This window comes from Manis javanica, chromosome 13, assembly GCF_040802235.1.
Source record: "Manis javanica isolate MJ-LG chromosome 13, MJ_LKY, whole genome shotgun sequence".
NCBI classification, from domain to species: Eukaryota; Metazoa; Chordata; class Mammalia; order Pholidota; family Manidae; genus Manis; species Manis javanica.
The window spans coordinates 93,724,351-93,744,191 of NC_133168.1; the positions used below are offsets into that span (position 1 = coordinate 93,724,351).

A 19,841-nucleotide genomic window follows, 5' to 3' on the forward strand; every position below is an offset into this window, starting at 1 on the left:
AGGACCGGGTCTTGGTATCAGGAGCAGCACCCCCTCACCCCGACCAAGTGCCCGCAGTGCCGCTCCCTCAGTGTCAGAGGCCACAGGACCGAGCTGTCAGGGACGCAGAGCTCCCGGCTTCCTCCTTGCTAGCCACAGGGGACTGTGCCGGCCAGGAGTGCCTGCTGTGTGGCGGGTCAAGCACAAGCCTCTAGAACTCCCTCCAAAGTACATGTTGAAAGTAGTACTGCCTTCCAGGAGAGCTTACAGACTGGAGTGACCACCAAGGACTTGGAAGATGTCGGGGTGGTGATTTCCACAGACCCTTATTGAAGTCACCCACGTGGCCTACTCAGAAAACGGACAATTCTTGGAGATGACAGTGCATGATGGTCACCGTGATCGGAGTGTCTCAGATTGCAGTTATTGCTGCACATGGGGCTTCATCACTTGGTCCCCAAGCACCCAGTGTGTAAGTATTGGTCACGAAAATGCTCTTTGTTCTCTTCCTGTGAGTAAAGACCAGCAGGGCAGTCAGCTTTCAGCCGGCAAGGAGACAAAACTATCTCAGAGGCATATCAGACCTCCTGACTTAGGCTGTCACTTAGTCAGAAGGAACCTTCATCTCCTTTTCCTTCCAGAAGCCGTCACACTGGCCCATCCCATTGATGGCACTACGCCGATTGGACACAGTGATCAGGAAGTACAACCTGTCTAAGCACATTGATAGAGCAGTCACGGGTCAGAAGGTGGGAAATAAATCCAACAAAAATTCAGGGGCCTTTCGTCTTTGAGAAGATTCGAGAATTCTATCGTGTGGGCATGCCAAGCTCTCCTAAGGTGATGAACGAGGTGCTGTACCTGGACCCTCCTCCACCCCCCACACACAAAGGGCACAGCAGCCTGGTAGACCACCTCGCATTTCAGAGCATAGACCTCATGTCCAGTGTGCTACTCTGACCCATTTACTGATTGGTCTGAAAAGCACCTAGTTTGAGAGCAGCCTGGACCTTTGGAAGGTGGATGCCAGTAGATGACAACACCTGGATCCCCTCTCCTTGCTGCCCCTTCCAGGTGCACACCTGAACATGGCCTAGCGGGGGACTGGCCTGCCAAGATCACAAGGCCCAGTCCCCAGCCTGACTTGCGTGCTGTTCCACGCTCCGTGCCAAGCCTGGTCGGCATTCCTCCATCTCTGAGTCTGTTCGTCGCACACACGTGACACCAGCCCCCAGAAGCTGGAGGGGTCATTCATGTATCCCTGGGGATGTCCCTAGGGAGGAATGTCTGGCATGACCCTCCCTGTGCAGGCTGGGACATTGGGCAGCTCCGGGGAGGTGCTATGGCTTCAGCAGGACAGGGAACTGGTGACAAAAAGTGGCCTGAGCTCAGCTCTTGTCTCCTCGGAGCTGGGACCCTAGTGTCATTGCCAAAGAGCGAGGGGAGGGATCTGGTGGAGATCTGTGTACTCATGCATGGCAAGGGCCAGGAGGGTGGGCAGTCAGGAGCCCAGACGGGCATGTGGGCGTATCTGAGTTCACAGAGCGGCCCAGGAAATGGACCCTTGAAGAAGTGATGTCACTGAAGACACGCCCAGTAGAACCTGAATTGTGACCCGGACGGAACCCAGCTCCTGGTCGCAGACCCCAGTCCTGCTCACTTGACCCGAGGCGCTCGACAGAGCAACATGCGGTCTTGTTGTGCGGAGCCTTCTGAAGGCGTGGGAGTCAGGGAAGCCGAGACGGAGAGTCTTCCTGCTCGCTGTGGGCGTTGGCTGAGAGAACACTTCCAACGCCTCTGTCCGTGTCTCCCGAGGAGCCCCGAGGTAACACAGGGCAGCCCAGAGCGGGCCCCTCCAGGACCAGGCCACTGTGTGACCCATCCCGGGCTGACCTTTCCCCCGGCTCCTTGTGTGTGTGCAGTGGGCGTGGGGCATGCGGGGACTGAAGGCTGGGGAGCAGGGGGGCAGTCAGTGTCACAGCTCTGGTCTCATCACTCAGTAGTGGAGGTGAGTGTTGGGACCAGGTACTTCCACCCACATGTTAATCCTGAGCCCGGGGGGTGTCCTCTCCTTCCCCCAGGACTGGATATCTAGGCAGATGGCCCTGTGTGCCTGATCTCGGGGACAGGGGTTGGGTTCCACATTACCCCCTGCGGGGAGGTCCACGCAGCCCCGGGTGCCTCCTCACCTGCTACCAGGCTCTGGCTTTGCAGAGCTCCACTCTGGGGAGCATGGAGGAGCTGATGGGTGGATTTACCTACTCCATCTCCCTGGACCTGGGGCAGGCTGCCTACACCCCAGGACCCCATTCCAAGCCTGGTAACCTGCCAGGGCCCTCCCAGGGTTGCCCCACAAGATTGGTCAACAGACCCACTCCAGAGGGCCTGGAACCTCGCTCCCGGGGGCACCCCGTGCCGCTCCTTGCTTGCATCCCAGAGGGCTGGGGGCTCTCGGGTGAGCTGCAAACCTCCCTTGTCCTGGTGGTTCCTGGGTTTCCCACTGACTATCTCCCTGCTGCCCCCCTCAGCGTGAACCTGAGCCATCTGTCCATGGGACTGAGGTCCCCAGGCGCAGGGCTCCCTGGAGAGGCGTGAGGAGGAAGGGGAGAAAGCGCACGGAACGAGTGGAACCAGCTCCGAACACCAGCCGGAGCAATCCCGAGGCCAAACTCCCTCCCCAGGACGCTGACCAGCCCACACGTGTGAAAGAGAAGCAGGGACTGTTCACGGCAAGGTCATCTTCAGGGGCAACCCTCAGCCGGAATGCTTCTTGGCCCCTACTCTCTGCAAAGGATGCTGACCAGCCAGCCACGGGCCAGCGGCTCCCCCGGTGAGCATCCAGCCCCTCCTCGGCCCAGACGGGCCTCTGCCCACAGCCCGTGGTGTATCCTGAGTGTCCCCACATGTGTCTGAGCCTCAGTGTGCTCCTCTGACAGGCAGGGTGACTGGCGATCAGCCTGTTAGAGTGCCCATGGGAAACACGGAAGAGGCCTTAGAGGGGCTCCCCTGGCGCCCGGCAGTGGAGAAAGGACTGCCAGCCAATGGGCCACTTTGGGGCTCACTTCTCTGTACCCGATGAAAAGCCTTTGGCCTCACCTGTCAGTGGCCTGGAGCCTGGTTCATTTGGAAAAGCACATGGGAAGCAGCCTTTGGAACGGAGGCTCGCAATTCCCTGTGGCTGTGCCGGGACCTTGTCCCCACCGTGGCCACATGGGGGGACCTCTGGGGACAGCAGAGGAGCGGTACCTGGGAAGGTTCGGGTAGGACTTCCTTCAGCCACAATAGGTATGCAGCACCCACTTTGTGCAGACCCTTTGGGGAAACTTAGCGTAACAGTGAAGGAAGCGGACACACTACTGGGACCCTGGCCCGTGTGGAGTCGGGCAGTCACTTCAGGCGTCATCCGCAGGTCACAGCCGGGAAGCGTCACGGGCGATACCCTCACCGCCTCCTCATGTAATGGGGGGCATGAAGAGGGGCCAGAGGAGAATCTGAGAAAGTGAGCGTTCACTGGGCCAGGAGGGGGCACTGCCTGTGTGCACAAAGTGGGTGGAGGAGGCGTGTAGGCCTTGGGGCAGGGGGCGCACAGCAGAGCCCAGCAGGTCACTCATCTTCGGGATCCCACGGGCGGGCTGACGAATGGGGACTTCCTATTCGGGAGGATGGGAGAGGATGGGGTCCCAGGAGAGAGACGCAGGGTCAGGAAGGGGGAGGGGCAGGTGCCTGGACAGGCAGGGGAGTGCACAGCGGACAGGCCCACACAAGGGTGGGCCGCGAGGGCAGTGTGGCGGGTAAGACCAGGCTTCTCACTCTGCCACCCTCTGGCCTTCCCCCAGTCCCAGAATTGGATGGGCTAGGCGCCTTGCCTGGGAGCCCGAGCATGTACCCAGCATCATCAACGCGAGCCAGCTTTCACCCACCGTGGTGGGCCAAGAACTCCACCACTTGGTCCAGGAGGAACAACGGGGGCCCACGGTGGCAGAGCTGGAAGGTGAGGGGCTGCAGCCAGGGAACCAAGTAGGGTGGGCTTCCCGGACTGGGGTTCCCTTCAAGGCAGTGAGGGCTTTTCTGTGATTGTAAGGCGCGGGGAATCAGGCCCAGGGTGACCCTTTCTCTGTGTCCTGCTCCAGACCCACGGCAGATGCAGCTGGCTCCAGGGACACGCGGAGCGCCACCTTCGTGCCTAGAGCCCGTCCAGGAGCTCCCTGAGAACCCTGTGCTGGAGCTACGGCCGGTGTCACCTGCTTCAGCCGCTGCAGAGCTGAAAGATGTCCCAGCAGTGGCCTCAGCCCAGGGGCCAGGCCCTGAGCTGGAGCCCCATGAGCCTTCGGGCCTGGGGCCCAGGGCACTTGCTGGAATGGCACCAGGCGTGGCAGAGCCAGGTCCAGGTCCAGAGCCCACAAACCCCTGTGCTGCGAGCCCCTGGGACATCCCAGGACTGGTATCAGGCCCCGAGCTGGAGCCCCATGAGTCCTCGGGTGCGGGGCCCGTGGCACCTGCAGGAATGGCACAGGGCCTGGAAGAGCCAGAGGTGGCCCTGGAGCCCACCACCCCCTGTTCCATGAGCACCCGGGATTTGCCGAGGGAGGAGGAGCAGACCATCCTGGCGTTTCTTCCCCGCCTGGTGGCCAAGCAGCTGACCCTGATGTGTGCGGTGAGCGGAGCGGGCTCTCGGGGTCGGGGGTGGGCCTTCCCTGTGTCACGGGCTACCCCACACCTGCCCTCCCCTGACGTGGACTCCTGTGATGTGGGCCCACATCCCAGCTTCCCCACGGACTCACCATGTGCCCTGAGAGAATCTCCTCACCCCCAAGCCCTCAATGTCCACATGGGGACAGTAGGGCCGGCCCTTAGGGATCCTTGCAGACCAATGAGGAGGATGGAGCACAGGGAAGGTGGGCAGGGCCTGGCCGGGCTGGGAGGGGCAGGGCAGGGGAGGGGTGCTCAGGGAGGTGCTGCCAGGGCCTTAGGTCCTCGGGCCATTGGCCTGGCAGGCTCCTATGGCCTCCGCACTTCAGAGGCCCCTGCCATAGATCTGACTGCGTGGGAGACATAGACACCATCAAAGGTCCTGGTGGAGTTGTTTAAGGGGAAACTGCACCTGAGTGGGGAGCGGGATCCACGGGGTGGCAGCATGGGAGGCAGATGCCCCAGACTGGGCCGGCGAGAGCTGCCTAGTGCCTCAGGGAGGACGTGAGTGAGGGGGCCTGTGAGCAAAGCCCCTCTGTGCCCCATTACTGTGGGGTCCTGTGCATGCGGTCCTGGGCGCCTCAGTGGACGGGGTCTGAAGTCCAGACGGCCACAAGGCTCACAGCACGTCCCCAGCTGCCTGGGACCCAGCTCTGATCAGTGACCCTGCCTGGGAACAGGGGCACCAGGGGCACAGCTGGATGACACCTCTTGTCATCCCCAGGAGCTGTACAGTAGGGTTGAACATGGAGAATGCAAGGCCTACGTAGAGAGACACCCACTGATGGAAGACATTGTGCTCCTGGCCCCCAACATCCTTAACGTCCTCAAGCAGTGTGCTGCCACGTTTTATTTGGTCATCTCCTCCTGCCTCGGGGGTCCGAGCACGACGGCCCAGGACAGGGCCCGAGTGGTGGAGTTCTGGATACACGTGGCCAAGGTGTGTCATGGGACGGTCCCCAGGGTCCCCTCCTTCGCCAGCTCTCAGGATGGGTGCCTGCGGTCTGCCCTGCATGGTCCCTGGGCCCTCCTGCCAGGGGCGTGTGGATCTGGACTCGCAGGCCCCGGGGGGGGGGGGGGGAACAGCCATCCTGGGCCCCTTTCTTGGGTTGAGCCATAGTCCTCCACCCAGGAGGGCCGCTCAGCAGGTACCAGGTGTGCTAGGCTCCCTGGGTGTCTGTCTCCTTAAGGACAGGAGTTCATGGGGGAATAGAGCAGAGAAGCAGGCCACGCTCTCAGCTCTGTCTTCCCTCCCAGGAGTGTCTGGCTCTCAGAAATTTCGAGTCCTTCCGTACCATTATGTACGCCCTGGAGTTCCCTGGTCTACGTCGTCTGGAGAGAACCTGGGGACAAGTTTCCTGGTGGGTAGTCCTGTCTCCGGGACCAGGCCACCTGAGTGGACAGGGACACCCTACGTCTGGCAGTGTCCCTCAGTGGGCTGGGACTTCCTGGGAGGCGGCAGAGTCTAGGGGCAGGGATGGCGGGCTCTTGGGGCCCCCTGTGGGTTAGGCCACGGGTACCCCTGCAGGAATCAGTTCCCTGCAATGTCAGGTGTGGGGTGAAGCCCATTGGAGATCTGGAGCTTGTGCTCTGCAGCAGGAGGTCTCTGCCCCAAGGACAGCGACCTGGCCCAAAGCAGATTCGCGCCCGGGAGAGCAGGGAATGGAGGCCCCAGGTGGAAACACGCAGCCCCTCCCCAGGCCACGGATTCCCAGGGCTCAGGGCCGTGGTGGGAAGACTCCTGCGGGCTAGTGGGCCTTCTAGGATCCCCGGGAAAAGGGGTCGGCCCCGAGACTCTCCGCCTGCTGGCCTCATGTGTCCCTCCTCCTCTCCCCTCCCCATAGGAAGAGCTCCTGGATCTACAGAAAACTTAAAAAGAGGGACAAGGGGCTTAAAAGGAAGCAGCTCCTCGAGGTAAATGGGGGCTGGAGGTCAGGAAGGGAGGGGTCCTTGGGGCAAGTCCTCTGCCGTGCTGTGGCACAGATTTGGGGAAGACTCGAGGAGTGCGGGGTGAGCCGGGCAAGCTGATGGGGAAAGTAGGGTCCCCCAGGCCCATGAGGGCCTCGTCTGTCTCCCTCCCTGGCTCCACTTGACTGGGGGCCTGGCATCCACTGAGGACGCAGGGGACAGACCCCCAGTCAGGGCTGGGGATGGCATGGGGTTGCAGCAGGGTTGGGGCCTGTGGCTGAGCAAGGTCGGCTTCTCCCCTGGGTCCCCTGAGCCTGTCACAGTCCCTCTGTGGAGGTGGGGACAGCGTAGGTGCCAGGGGGCTCGGGCAAGGCATCCATCCACCACGGTCTGGCTGTGGGAGGCACGTGGGAGGGGAGCATGAGCACCTGAGTGTCGTGCACCTTGCAGGAGGCGAGGGCCATGGTGAGGAAATGGCCACAGTCCCCCAGGGCATCCCAGGGTATGAAGAAGCAGGTGAGAGTGGCGCGGCCAGGGTCAGGGCGGTGGGGGTGACCCTGCACCTGCTCCTGGTCCCACCAGCTCTGAACTGCCAGCTCCGGTGTGACCAGAAGGAGGGCGAGAGCAGCTGGGTACAGGGGGAAGTAGGAGGACAGGTGCAGGGCCCACAGGTCCTGGGAATGGCCGAAAGCCAGCCCTGGGAGGGACCAGGAGGGGAGAGCAGGGCGAAGGGAGGGGGTGAGGCCGCACAGGGTGGTCCAAGGGAGCTGGGGGCTGCGGGTGTGGGGTTCAGGGGAGGCTCTGTGGGCACCCCTGAGGCAGGTGGGGACTCATCACCTCCCCACCCCGGTGGCACAGGGCATGGTCCCATTCCTTGGACTGATTCTGTACGACGCCTTAGAGAAACACCAGGAACATCATGAGGACGTGAGTGACCCAGCAGGGCTCAGGGGGGCTGGATGGTGAGCTTTAGGGAGGGGAGATCCCCCAGTGAGCCCGGACCTCTCAGCACCGGGCCACCCCCATTCCTGAGCGTCTCCCCTCCACCCCAGGACCTGGGCTTCTTGGAGAGGACTGCCAGAAGGACCCACCTAAGCCCCGGTCCTGGCCCCAGTGCAGGTGGCGCTGAGGGCTCCAGGGGACACATTCTGGGCAGGACTGGTCTCTCCCTCAGGCCCTGCCCAGTGGGAGGGGTGCTGCTCCTTCAGGGCAGGAAGCACATGAGGGGGGGGGGGCGGGCTGGCAGTGCCTTCCCGCCTGATGCCTCAGCTCCCCAGAGCAGTCCCCGCTTCTTGGTTGCCCCGAGCCCGGGCCAGGCCCGGGTGCTGTTTCTGGGCAGGCCTGCCCCTTGGAGGGCCCTGGCGGTCCTCCACCTTGAGAAAGGGTGGGGACGTTTCGGCCTCGATCTGGGCTCAGGGGGCTGTTTCCGATGTACTTTGGCCGCCTTGCTGCCTTCCAGGGTGATGGCATAAAATAGAGAGAGTTGAGTGCCCAGCCATGAAAGGTGAGGGATGTAGTCAAGACACCCTGGGCAGGACCTAGTCCGGGCCATGCCTTGGGTCTAACGTGTGTTGAGAGAGTTAAGACACACAGAGCTCAGGACACTAAAGGCTTTGTAAGGTGGGGGATGGGATGGCATCAAGGCCGCCTTCCTGGAGGAGGAGCTGGAGACCCAACAGTGGGAACAGGCTGGGCTAGATGGCATTGGAAGGAAGGAGGGTTTCCGTGAGCAAAGATCCGGGACCATCCCAGTGCCCCACTCCTCACCCCCTCCTCATCTGCATCCTGTCCTTCCTCTGCCCCAGGCCACTGACTTCCTAGAGGAGCTCCTCACATACAAGTTCCTGGCCAGGCAGTATGACCTGGAGCCCAAGGAGCACTTCCTGTTCTTTTTCCACACAGTGGAGCTCCTGGGTGAAGAGCAGAGGTGAGGCTGCCAGGAGTGGGGTGTGGGCTGTAGCTGCCGGCAGGCTCTGGGGGAAGGGCCCCCGGCCATGGGGCTCCAGGGGCTCACAGGTGTCCCTCTGTCCTGCAGCTACGGCCTGTCCTACCATCTGGAGCCCCCAGGTCAGAGGGCAGGCAGAAAAGGACTGTTACAGTTCTTCAGGTCCCGCAAGATTTAAACTTATGGGCCAGGGCCAGGTGAGTTTCTGGGCTGGGGTGTTCAGCAGGGGGTGGGCTGTTCCCCAGCGTCAAGGAAACTTTGCGCCATGCAGGGTGTGGGGCGTCCTAAAGACCGGTGCGGCTGCAATCCCGCTCCACTGCCGATCGGTTGTGCCAGACTGAAGGGTGGTTCCCCGCCCCCTGTGGGACTCAGTTTCCTCCTCTGTGAGTAGGTGACGCTCAGAAGCCTTTCTTTGACAGGGACTCCCAGGTGCTCGTGATTGACAGGACCCTCCGCACAGGGCCCGGAGCCCCGAGGGCAGTGGGGACGGGGTGGAAGCAGGATAATGGGGGGAACCCGGGATAAGCAGTCTCTTCTGCTCACCCGCGTGGCCCTGTAGCTACTGTCATCGGGCGCTCGGCCCTGCTGGTGTCCTGGCTGCATGTGGAGGAGACCTTCTTCCCCTTCGGGCAGGCGGCACCCGGCGCCCCAGGGCCCCAGTCTGCCTGCTGCTCCTCCTCCTCCCGCTGCTCATCCGGAGCCTCTGCCGGGGCAGCTGCTCTGGCACCTCCTCCTTCGGCCGACTCGGGCAGCTCCCCAGGCTGCCACTGTATCCTCAAGGACCCGTATGTAGCTGCGGTGCACCTGGCCACCTTCGTGCTGTGTCGTCCCCTCTGCTTGTGGCCCGTTGGACAGAGGCGAGCCGCCCCACCGTGTGGAGGATGTTCCCCTTCGGCAGGTGGCCTCCCACCGTGACACCAACTCCTGCCTGGGCGCCGTCAGCCACCGAGTCGTAGCCACAGGGTTCCAGGAATAGGTGGGGGCTGTCCTCACCAGGCCCGGCCTTTCCCGGGATGGACATAGACACGGCGCAGTGCTGCGAGGGACCACAGCCTCCTGGTACCCAGCGGAGGCATCGGAGGATGCAGGGGTGGCCGACTGTCACAGGGTACCGGGACTTGCTTACAGGGGAGCCCCCTGTACAACTTCCTCCCCTCATCCCTGAGAAATAGCCCCCCCAGGCGCAGTGTGCTCTGGGTGTTGTCTCTGAGGTTTATGGTTCCTGGGGGTTGGGGTCATCCCTGTGCAGAATGTAATAAATGCTGAACGGATTGCCACCACACTGCTCTTTCTTCTCAAAGCTCTGCCCCTCCTGCGGACATCGTGTGCCCCAGCCCACCCCACCCCAGCCTCAAACTCTCTGATGCAGGGGGGCCCTGACCTCTGCCAGGTTGTCCTCCATCCTCTGTCCTCCCCCCGTAAGGTGCTGAGGAGGAGCATGGTGCTCCAAGCCCCAGGGTGGGACACCTCGGCAACACTGGGGAGGGCTGCTCAAACAGAAACTGAACCTTACTTCCTGTCACCTATAGATTATGATCAGACACGGAAACTTGTGTACTCGAGTAGATCCCAGGGCTGCAGGGTGCCAGTCTAGCACTGTCCCACTTAATGAGACAGAGCTGCTCCACACATTCCAGAAAATACCTTTGCGAAAAACTTCTTGGTCTCTCAAAGCACCTCCAAGGGGTGCACGCCTTCCACTGGGGGGCTTTGTCTGAGCCCACTTTCTCCACGCTTCACACCTCAGAGCACCCCCCAAAGCTCCCGGGTTCCCAGTCCTCCCCCATGGTGCCCCTCAGCCGCCCATCCCCAGGCCAGGCTGGTGTGAGTCCCCTGGTGTCCCGCTCCTGGGTCCTGGCTGAGCGGCCTGATGTCTGCGACAAAAGGCTGGGGAGGCTAAGCGGAGGCACTTGGCTCTGATTCTCCCCACACGCTCCTCCCAGGACTCTCAGGATGTGTTCACCCTCCCAGGAGGGGAGGCCTGGCCTGGAGGGGAGCTCCAGGATCAGCACAAACACCCCCTTGGGGGGTTCCAGGATGGAGAGAGTCTCCAGGCCTTATGCTGCAGGTGGAGCCCCAGATTGGGACTGGGGAAGCAGACGTGGGCCCTCCTGACAGCCTCAGGTGACCAGGAGACAGGAGGTAAAATCGGGACACCCAGGCCACCCTCCTTCCCCTGGACTTTCCCACAGCACGCTCAGAGCCATCTGCCTACACGGTGGTCCCAGGTATGACCTCAGGCTCCCCGGCCACAAAGGGAGGTAGGTTTGGGCAGGAGGAGGGCAGGCGGGCCCCTGGCAGGGCTGTGGCACAGGTCAGACCTGTCATCCGCATGGCCCACCAGCCTCAACCTGACACAGAAGAGCTTCTGGGCCCCAAAACAAAGCAGCAGCCCTGGGCCTGGTGGGTGGTCACTGGGCCAGCGGTCCGTCCTCAAATGGTGTGTGCAGGGGCCCCAAGCGCAACACGGCCTGGGCTGCTGGTGCTGGGACACCAGGCTCACACGGCTGTGGGCTGCAGCGCACCTTCCCCACCCGGCATGTGCTGGGGAGGTGGCAGGGCCCTCTGGCCCCTGGTGCGCTACTCCGCACCCAGGCACGGGCTCTGGGGGCTCCCTGTCTTCGGGCTCTTCAGAGAAGCTGATGATGGAGTTCTTGTTCACAGGCTCAGAGAATGAACTTTGCAAACACTCAAGGTAGGAGAGCATGTGCGAGGCTTTCATTTAGAGATAAAGCAGAGGACACAGCTCCTGGCTTGCCCCTGCCCGGAGGGGACAAGATAGCCCTGGGGTGATGCACAGTCTAGGGAATTTATAGGCAGGTGAGAGACAAAGGGCCAGGGATGCAGACCTGCTAAATGGTCCCCAAATGCTTATCTTTGAAGAGACACTAAGTTTCTTATCAGTCTTCCGGATTATTTTGCATACTTGCCATTATTACTTGCCTACATTGCATATCATTTGATTAGGGCTAGAGGAAGAAAAGCAGCATCTGGGTAAAGATAAAGAAAATAAGTCGGGCCTTTTATCAGGCTACGGTACATTTTACAATAACCTCATTTAATTGACACAGTGAAGACATGGGCTATGCTGCGGTCTTTTCTTATGTGGGGGATATTCAAACATTTCAGGCCAAGTTACTCCTGGATGTTTGGTTTTAATTAATCTCACACAAGAATGCTTATATTACTTTAGAGAATGAATGTGACTGACTTTGCTTCCTTGTTTAATATGGAGTTTCAGTAGGGGTTTTATTCCGGAGGCCCTCACCCTGCTCTGTCTGCGCCCACGGTCCCTGCCTCACCAGCACCGAGGCTCCGCGGCTTTCCTCCCCAGCTGCCATTCCCTCCTAGTTCCTCCTCCAGGCTTCCCTTCCACACTCCCCAAGCTCTCTGCTCCCATGCTCGCACCCCTCTCCCCCCGCCCTCCCAGCCTTCTCCTTCCCCCACCCCTCCCCTGGGCTGGGACTCCTGTTAGGAGGGCGTTGTGCATTCTCCTCGGTTCTTGTCCCTGCCGCAGCAAAGAACTGAGAGGCAGAGACGCAGCAGTCAAGTAGAGTAAAGGTTTTATTTACGGAGAGAAAGTGCACACTCAGAGAGAGGGGAGTGTGGGCTACCTCAGAGAGGGAGGCGCACTGAAAGGGTGGGAGCTCCCCCTTGGAAGGATTTCTCAGGAATGTGACAAAGGGCTAGGGGTGTGGACCTGTGAAGTGGTCTCAAGATGAGACATGAAGTTTCTTATCAGTCCTCCCCCTGCTCGGATTCCCTCCAGCAGAGCAGCTTCCTGGCTGGGCAGCATATCAGTTAAGACTGCCCTCCCTGCCTCCATGGTGGGCTGAGTTACTGTATGTTCGCTAAAGACTGTGTTAAGAGTGGATAAAATGAAACTTTCTGTGGCCAGGATTTTCACCTGGGCCTAGTCGGCTAGCTCACCACTCATGTGGGCAATAGGTTGCTATTGACTCTATAGAAAGAGCTCCCACCCAGTGCTCTGGGTGACACAGTGTCACGGCAGTGATGCTGCAGGAGAGCAGAGCAGAGGCTGGAGTGGTGGCAGTGCTGAGGTCAGAGGCCCAGAGGATGGCTGTGTGGGATGGCTGTGTAGGCAGGGAGGCCCAGAGGCAGAGACCTGCCTGCTGCATGCAGACTCGCTCTGATTGGACGGGATGTTAGGGATTGACCTGCCACTGTGGAAATAAAGTTGGGTATAGCCCTTTCACCCCCATAATGTTTTACTGTCATTTCTTTGGTCACATTGAATCCATAGCGAACTTGCCCAGGGTTGAAACCCATTGGCAGGACATTAAAAATCTTACTTCTTCACTTCCTGGGTTTTGAAATGCAATCTTAGCTTTAAGATCGAATCTTTCCTGTCTTACTGTGCTGTGATGGCTGAGCTAGCTTGCTAAGTGAACTGTCCAGTCCACAAATTACTTGATGTGGGGATGGAGGAGGAGGAGAAACAGCATATAGGTAAAGGTAAAAAAATAAGCTGGGCCTTTAAGCAGGCTAAGTGAGTCTTACCATGACACGATTTACTAAACACAATAAAGACAAGGGTATGCCGAGAGACCTTCCTTTGTCTGGGGAATACCCAAGCATTCCAGGCCAGTTACTCCTGGCTTCTGCAACTTTAACTGATCTCACTGAAGAATGCCTATATTCTTAGTTTGCTATTTTTACCCTAGGGAAGGGACAAGCAGAAGGTGCCAAAGAGCCCCGTGCACCTTATTAAGAAGTGCAGACTCTATTTCGTAGGCAATACAGGGTCAGAGAAGGATTTTGAGCAGCGAAATATGATCACTTTCTTATAGGTAGGTCATCTAGCAGTAGTGAGGGGAAAGAATTTAAGTGGGAGGCACTGAAGGATTGGGGGTCAAGTAGGAGGCCACTGCACAGCTTAGGGGAGAGACGGTGAGGGCTTGGAAATCCAGTGCGGTGGTGAGAACTGAGAGGAGACACAGACGTGAGAAAGAGCAAAGTCTGCGGAACCAGGCCTGACTCGCTATGCGCAGGATGGAAGGCGAAGCCGTCTCCCGGGTTTCTTCCTGGGATGGCTGGAGGACAGGTACCGATACCGGTAAGAAAGCTGTGGGCAGAGGAAGATAATGGACTAAGTTTGGAAGACTTTAGGTTTGGGATACTTGTGAGTAACCTAGGAAGAATTAATATTGTCAAAATGGTAATCCTACCTAAGGCAATCTACAGATTCAAATGCAAACCCTATCAAAATACCAACAGCATTCTTCAACGAACCAGAACCAATCGTTCTAAACTTTATAGGGAACCACAAAAGACCCCGAATAGCCAAAGCAGTCCTGAGAAGGAAGAATAAAGCCGGGGGCATGTCACTTCCAAAATTTCAAATCTTACTAGATCTGCATAAAAAGTCAAGATCTACTACAAAGACACAGCAATCAAGACAATTTGGTACTGGCACAAGAACAGACCCACAGACCAGTGGAACACAATAGAGATTCCAGATATTAACCCAAACATATACGGTCAACTAATAGACGATAAAGGAGCCATGGATTTATAATGGGGAAATGACAGCCTCTTCAACAGCTGGTGTTGGCAAAACTGGACAGCTACATGTAAGAGAAGGAAACTGGATCACTGTCTAATACCACACACAAAAGGAAAGTCAAAATGGGTCAAAGACCTGAATGTAGGTCATGAAACCATAAAACTCTTAGAAAGAAACATAGGAAAAAATCTCCTGGACAGAAACAGGAGCAACTTCTTCATGAACATATCTCCCCAGGCAAGGGAAACAAAAGCAAAAATGAACAAGTGGGACTATATCAAGCTGAAAAGCTTCTGTACAGCAAAGGACACCATCAACAGAACAAAAAGACATCCAACTGTATGGGACAATATGTTCATACATGACATATCCGATAAAGGGTTGACATCCAAAATATATAAAGACCACACGAACCTCAACAGACAAAAAGCAAGTAATCCATTTAGAAAATGGGCACAGGATTAGAACAGACACTTCTCCAAAGAAGAAATTCAGACGGCCTACAGGCACATGAAAAGATGCTCCGCATCGCTAATCATCAGAGAAATGCAAATTAAAACCACAATGATACATCACCTCATACCAGTAAGGATGACCACCATCCAAAAGACAAACAACAAATGTTGGCGAGGATGTGCAGAAAGGGAAACCGTCTTACACTGCTGGTGGGAATGTAAATTAGTTCAACCACTGTGGAAAGCAGTATGGAGGTTCCTCAAAAATCTCCAAATAGAAATACCATTGACCCCGGAATTCCACTCCTAGGAATTTACCCTAAGAATGCAGCAGCCCACTTTGAACAAGACATATGCACCCTTGTTTATCGCAGCACAATTTACAATAGCCAAGGAATGGAAGCAACCTAAGTGTCCCTCAGTAGATGAATGGATAAAGAAGATGTGGTACATATACGCAATGGAATATTATACAGCCAGAAGAAGAAGAAAATCCTACCATTTGCAACAACATACACGGAGCTAGAGGGTATTATGCTCAGTGAAATAAGCCAGGCAGAGAAAGACAAGTACCAAATGATTTCACTCGTGTGGAGCATAAGCACAAAGCAAAAAAATGAAGGAACAAAACAGCAGCAGACTCGCAGAACCCAAGAATGGACTAACAGTTACCAAAGGGAAAGGGACTGGGGAGGATGGGTGGGAAGGGAGGGATCAGTGGAAGAAAAGGGGCATTACTATTAGCAGACATAACATAGGGGGGCCACAGGGAGGGCTGTACTGTACAACACAGAGAAGACAAGTAGGGATTCTATAGCATCTTACTACGCTGATGGACACTGACTGTAATTGGGTATGTGGGGGGGACTTGGTGATGGGGGGAGTCTAGTAAACATAATGTTGCTCATGTAACTGAAGCTTGATACCAAAAAATAATCATAATAACAACTTAATAAAAAATTGGGAAAAAAAGATTATCATTTAAATTTGAAGGAGGGATTAAACAATTTCTAGATAAGCAAAAGCTGAGAGAATTTAGCTCCCACCAACCATCTCTACAGTGTATTTTCGAGGGACTGCTACAGATGGAAGTGTTCCTAACATTAAATAGCTGTCACCAGAAGTAACAAAAGGGGATAGACAAAGAGTACAGAATATGACACCTAATATATAAAGAATGAGGAGGGAAAATTAAAAAAACAGCCTCCTTTAGATTGTTTGTAATAGCATACTTAACTGAGTTAAGTTAGATTCTTAGATAGTAAGGAAGATAAGGCACCCTTGAACCTTTGGTCACCACGAACCTAAAGCCTGCAGTGGCAATAAAGACATACCTATTGATCATCACCCTAAGTGTAAATGGTCTGAATGCACCAATCAAAAGACACAGAGGCACTGAATGGATGAAAAAACAAGACCCATCTATATGCTGCCTACAAGAGACGACTCACTTCAAACCCAAGGACGTACAAAGACTAAAAGTCAAGGGATGGAAAAAGATATTTCATGCAACTAATAGGGAGGAAAAAGCAGGTGTTGCACTACTTGTATTAGACAAAATAGACTTTAAAACAAAGAAAGTCACAAGAGACAAAGACAGACACCACATAATGATAAAGGGGTCAATCCAACAAGAGGATATAAGCATTATAAATATCTATGCACCCAACACAGGAGCACCTACATATGTGAAACAAATACAAACAGAATTAAAAGGGAAAACAGAATCAATGCATTCATTTTAGCAGACTTCAACACTCCACTCACTCCAAAGAACAGATCAACCAGACAGAAAATAAGTAAGGAGACAGAGGCACTGAACAACACATTGGAACAGATGGACCTGACAGACATCTACAGAACTCTCCACTCAAAAGCAGAAGGATACACATTCTTCTCAAGGGCACATGGCACATTTTCAAGAACAGATCATATACGAGGCCACAAAAAGAGCCTCAGTAAATTCAAAAGGACTGAAAATGTATGAACCAGCTTCTCAGACCACAAGGGTATGAAACTAGAATTAAATTACACACAGACGACGGAAAAGCCTACAATCACGTAGAGGCTTAACAACATGCTCCTAAATAACCACTGGCTCAATGACCAAATAAAAACAGAGATCAAGCAATAGATGGCGAGAAATGACAACAATAATTCAACAACGCAAAATCTGTGGGATGCAGCAAAGACACCGCTGAGAGGGAAGTATACTGCACCACAGGCCTACCTCAGGAAAGAAGGACAATCCCATATGAACACTCTAAACTCACAATTAACCAAACTAGACAAAGAAGAAAACTTGAGGCCCAAAGTCAGTAGAGGGAGGGACATAATAAAGAGTAGAGCAGAAATAAATAAAATAGAGAAGAATAAAACTATTTAGAATCAATGAAAGCAGGAGCTGGTTCTTCGAGAAAATAAACAAAATAGTAAACCCCTAGCCAGACTTACCAAGAAAAAAAGAGAGTCAACGCACATGAACAGAATCAGAAATGAGAAAGGAAAAATCAGAACTGACAGACACCACAGAAATATGAAGAATTATGAGAGAATACTCTGAAAAATTGTATGGAAAGAAACTGGATAACTTTCGAGAAATGGTCAACTTTCGAGAAAAACGCAACCTCCCACGGCTGAGCCAGGAAGAAACAAAACCTGAACACACCAGGGACCGGCAGGGACACTGACCCGGGAATCCCCGACGGCAAAGCAAGGACGACAGGCACCTCGGGAAACACTTCTAATTCCGAAGGCGCGGCCCCCGGCCGCCCGACCCCCGCCGCCCCGCCGCGGGTCCCGCCGGGCGCCTCAGCTCGCCCGGCCCTCGCCCTCGAGGCCGCCGCCGAGAACCTCCACACGCGGCAGGACGCCCTCCGGCCTCCCGCCTGCGCGGCCCCCGGACCCCCGTCCCGGGCGGCGGCGGCAGGGCAGCGGCGCGGCCCCCGGCCGGGCCCAGCGAGGACCCACCACCCGCGCCGCCCGCCGAGCCCTCGCACGGCCGCACCCTCACCGGCTCCCCCGCGCCCGCAGGCCGAGGCACAGGTCCCCGCGCCCCGTCCGGGCCCCGCCGCGCCCCGCGGCCACCTACCTTCCGGCCCGCAGAGCCGTCGCTGTCGCCTTCACCCCTGAAGCGGGGCCCGCCCGGGACGCTCGGCCGCAGGTCCGCCGGGAGGAAGGCGCAGCCGAGCACAGCGCGGGTCCACCACCCTCACGCGGTCTCCGCGGGGCCCGCTGCGCGGACGGGACGGCGGCTCGGAGCATGGACGGAGCCGCGGGAGCTGCCTCTGCCTACGGCGCTCGCGAGGCCACCGACTCTTGAATGTGGCGGCGGCGGCGCCTGCAGCTACTCAGCAGCCGCCGGGCTCACTGGTTCCGCGCGCTCGCCCAATGGCTGCCTGCTCCGCGGCGCCGCCTTGCTTACTGGCCACGAGTGCCGTCAGTCGGAGGCGGGCCTGCGGGCGACCTGCGCGCTCATTGGCCGCGAGGGCCGTCAGGCGCGGGCTGTCACTTTCTTCGATATACTGATTTTTCACGAGATGACCGACGCGTTAGTTTTTTAAAAAATTAATCAATTAATTTATTTAGGTGTCCTTAATCCACAATCACATGAGCAACAATGTGGTTACTAGACTCCTCCCATTATGCAATACCCCCCCACACCCCATTACAGTCACTGACGATCCGCGTAGTGAGACGCTGTAGAGTCACTACTTGTCTCCGTGTTGTACCGCCCTCCCCGCGCCCTCCCTGCCTTATGTGTGCTGACCCTGATGCCCCTCATTCCCCTTGTCCCTCCCTCCCTCCCCACCCACCCTCCCGAGTCCCTTTCCCTTTGGTAACTGTCAGTCCATTCTTGGGTTCTGTGCGTCTGCGGCTGTTCTGTTCCTTCAGTTTTTGCTTTGTTCTTATGCTCCACACGAGTGAAATCATTCGGTGCTTGTCTTTCTCCGCCTGGCTTATTTCACTGAGCGTAATACCCTCTAGCTCCGTCCATGTTGTTGCAAATGGTAGGATTCGTTTTTTTCCTATGGCTGAATAATATTCCATTGTGTATATGCACCACATCTTCTTTATCCATTCATCTACTGAGGGACACTTAGGTTGCTTCCATTTCTTGGCTATTGTAAATAACTCACCTGTTATTAAGTTATTTAATTTTCAAGGGATTGGGGATTTTCTACATATCTTTGTATTACTGATTTGTAATTTAATGCACTACGGTCAGAGAACAAACATATTTTGTATGATTTTAATTCTTTGAAATTTAGTTCAGTTTTGTGATCTATGTGATCAGTATGTTAATGCTCCTGAAAATTCTGTTGTTGTGGAGTGGAATGTTCTATTAGTGTTAACTAGATCTAGTTGGTGGATACCATTCAGTTTTTCTGCATCTTTGCTGAGTTTATTATCTACTCGTTCTGTCAGTTACTGAGAAAAAAAGTGTTGACATATCCAAGTAGATTGATGGACTTGTCTGTGCTTTCCCTTTAGTTATATTAGTTTTTCTTTTCTTTCTGTTAGCATTTTGGGGTGCTTTTAGTAGGTGCTTTAATATATCTTCTTGGTGACTTTATACTTTCATCATTATGCATGGAGAAGGGTGTGAGCGCGCGGCCCGGTTCCTCTGCCTCTGCGTGTCTTCCGCGCGGGCGCCCCGGCACATGCAGAGCGCACCTGCTGTTGCGGGAGAGCAGCGCGGGACGCGCGGCAGCAGGGTGCCCAGGGCCGCCGGTGGCCTGGGGCGTTCGGCCCGCTCCGTGCCCGGGTGGGGGGCGGGGCTCGAGGCCACGGACACCACCCTCGAAAGACGGGCGCGACCACGGGCCCACGGACGGTGGTCCCCTCCTGTGGGGCCGGGCCTGCCCTACCTCCCTACCGTGGCCAGGAGGGGAAAAGCGCTGCCTCCGGGAGCGCAGCCCGGGCCCGGGGACGGGGGGTCTAAGGCCGGCGCTGGCCGGCGGGTGAGGGCGAGTGGAGGCGATCGGAGCGCAGGGCTTAGGGGCTTCCGCGCTGCGCAGGGAGCCCAAGGCCTGCCTGCGGGGTGGGGGACCCGCCGGCCTGCCCGCGGGTTGGCCCTGCCTCTGGGCGGGGATGCCAGGCTGAAGGCGGGTGTGCCCACCGCCACCCCCAGCCCCCGGACCGCGTGTGGGGGTGGGGGACGAGGCCCGGCATCCGCAGGTGGTCACGGTGGGGCAGGGAAGGGGCTGGGCGAGGGGGGGCACCCGCGGTGAGCGGGCGGGAGGGGCAGGCGGCCGCGAACTCTCTTGTCCCCCCACCCCCCGCATGCCCCAGGAGCTCTTTTCTCCTACTTTCTCTCTAAATAAAAGCCTCCCTG

At 56.7% G+C, this 19,841-nt stretch overlaps 1 protein-coding gene across 1 annotated transcript; it reads left to right on the forward strand.

Moving 5' to 3' along the window:
• The first annotated feature begins 2,211 nt into the window (after window positions 1-2,211).
• Window positions 2,212-9,416, forward strand: LOC118972360 (uncharacterized). Its single transcript, XM_073219504.1, has 14 exons — window positions 2,212-2,227; window positions 2,337-2,434; window positions 2,508-2,809; window positions 3,389-3,478; window positions 3,816-3,970; window positions 4,110-4,633; window positions 5,393-5,608; window positions 5,926-6,029; window positions 6,513-6,582; window positions 7,027-7,092; window positions 7,435-7,503; window positions 8,382-8,503; window positions 8,612-8,718; window positions 8,941-9,416. The coding sequence occupies exons 1-13, from the start codon at window positions 2,212-2,214 to the stop codon at window positions 8,697-8,699; spliced, it is 1,920 nt and encodes a 639-aa protein (XP_073075605.1). The 3' UTR covers window positions 8,700-8,718; window positions 8,941-9,416.
• Window positions 9,417-19,841: the final 10,425 nt, after the last annotated feature.

Coding starts and splice junctions, on each gene's coding strand:
- LOC118972360 (XM_073219504.1), top strand. Junction 2,435..2,507: donor AGAGGGCTGGGGGCTCTCGG/GTGAGCTGCAAA, acceptor TGCCCCCCTCAG/CGTGAACCTGAGCCATCTGT. Junction 6,583..7,026: donor AAAGGAAGCAGCTCCTCGAG/GTAAATGGGGGC, acceptor TGCACCTTGCAG/GAGGCGAGGGCCATGGTGAG.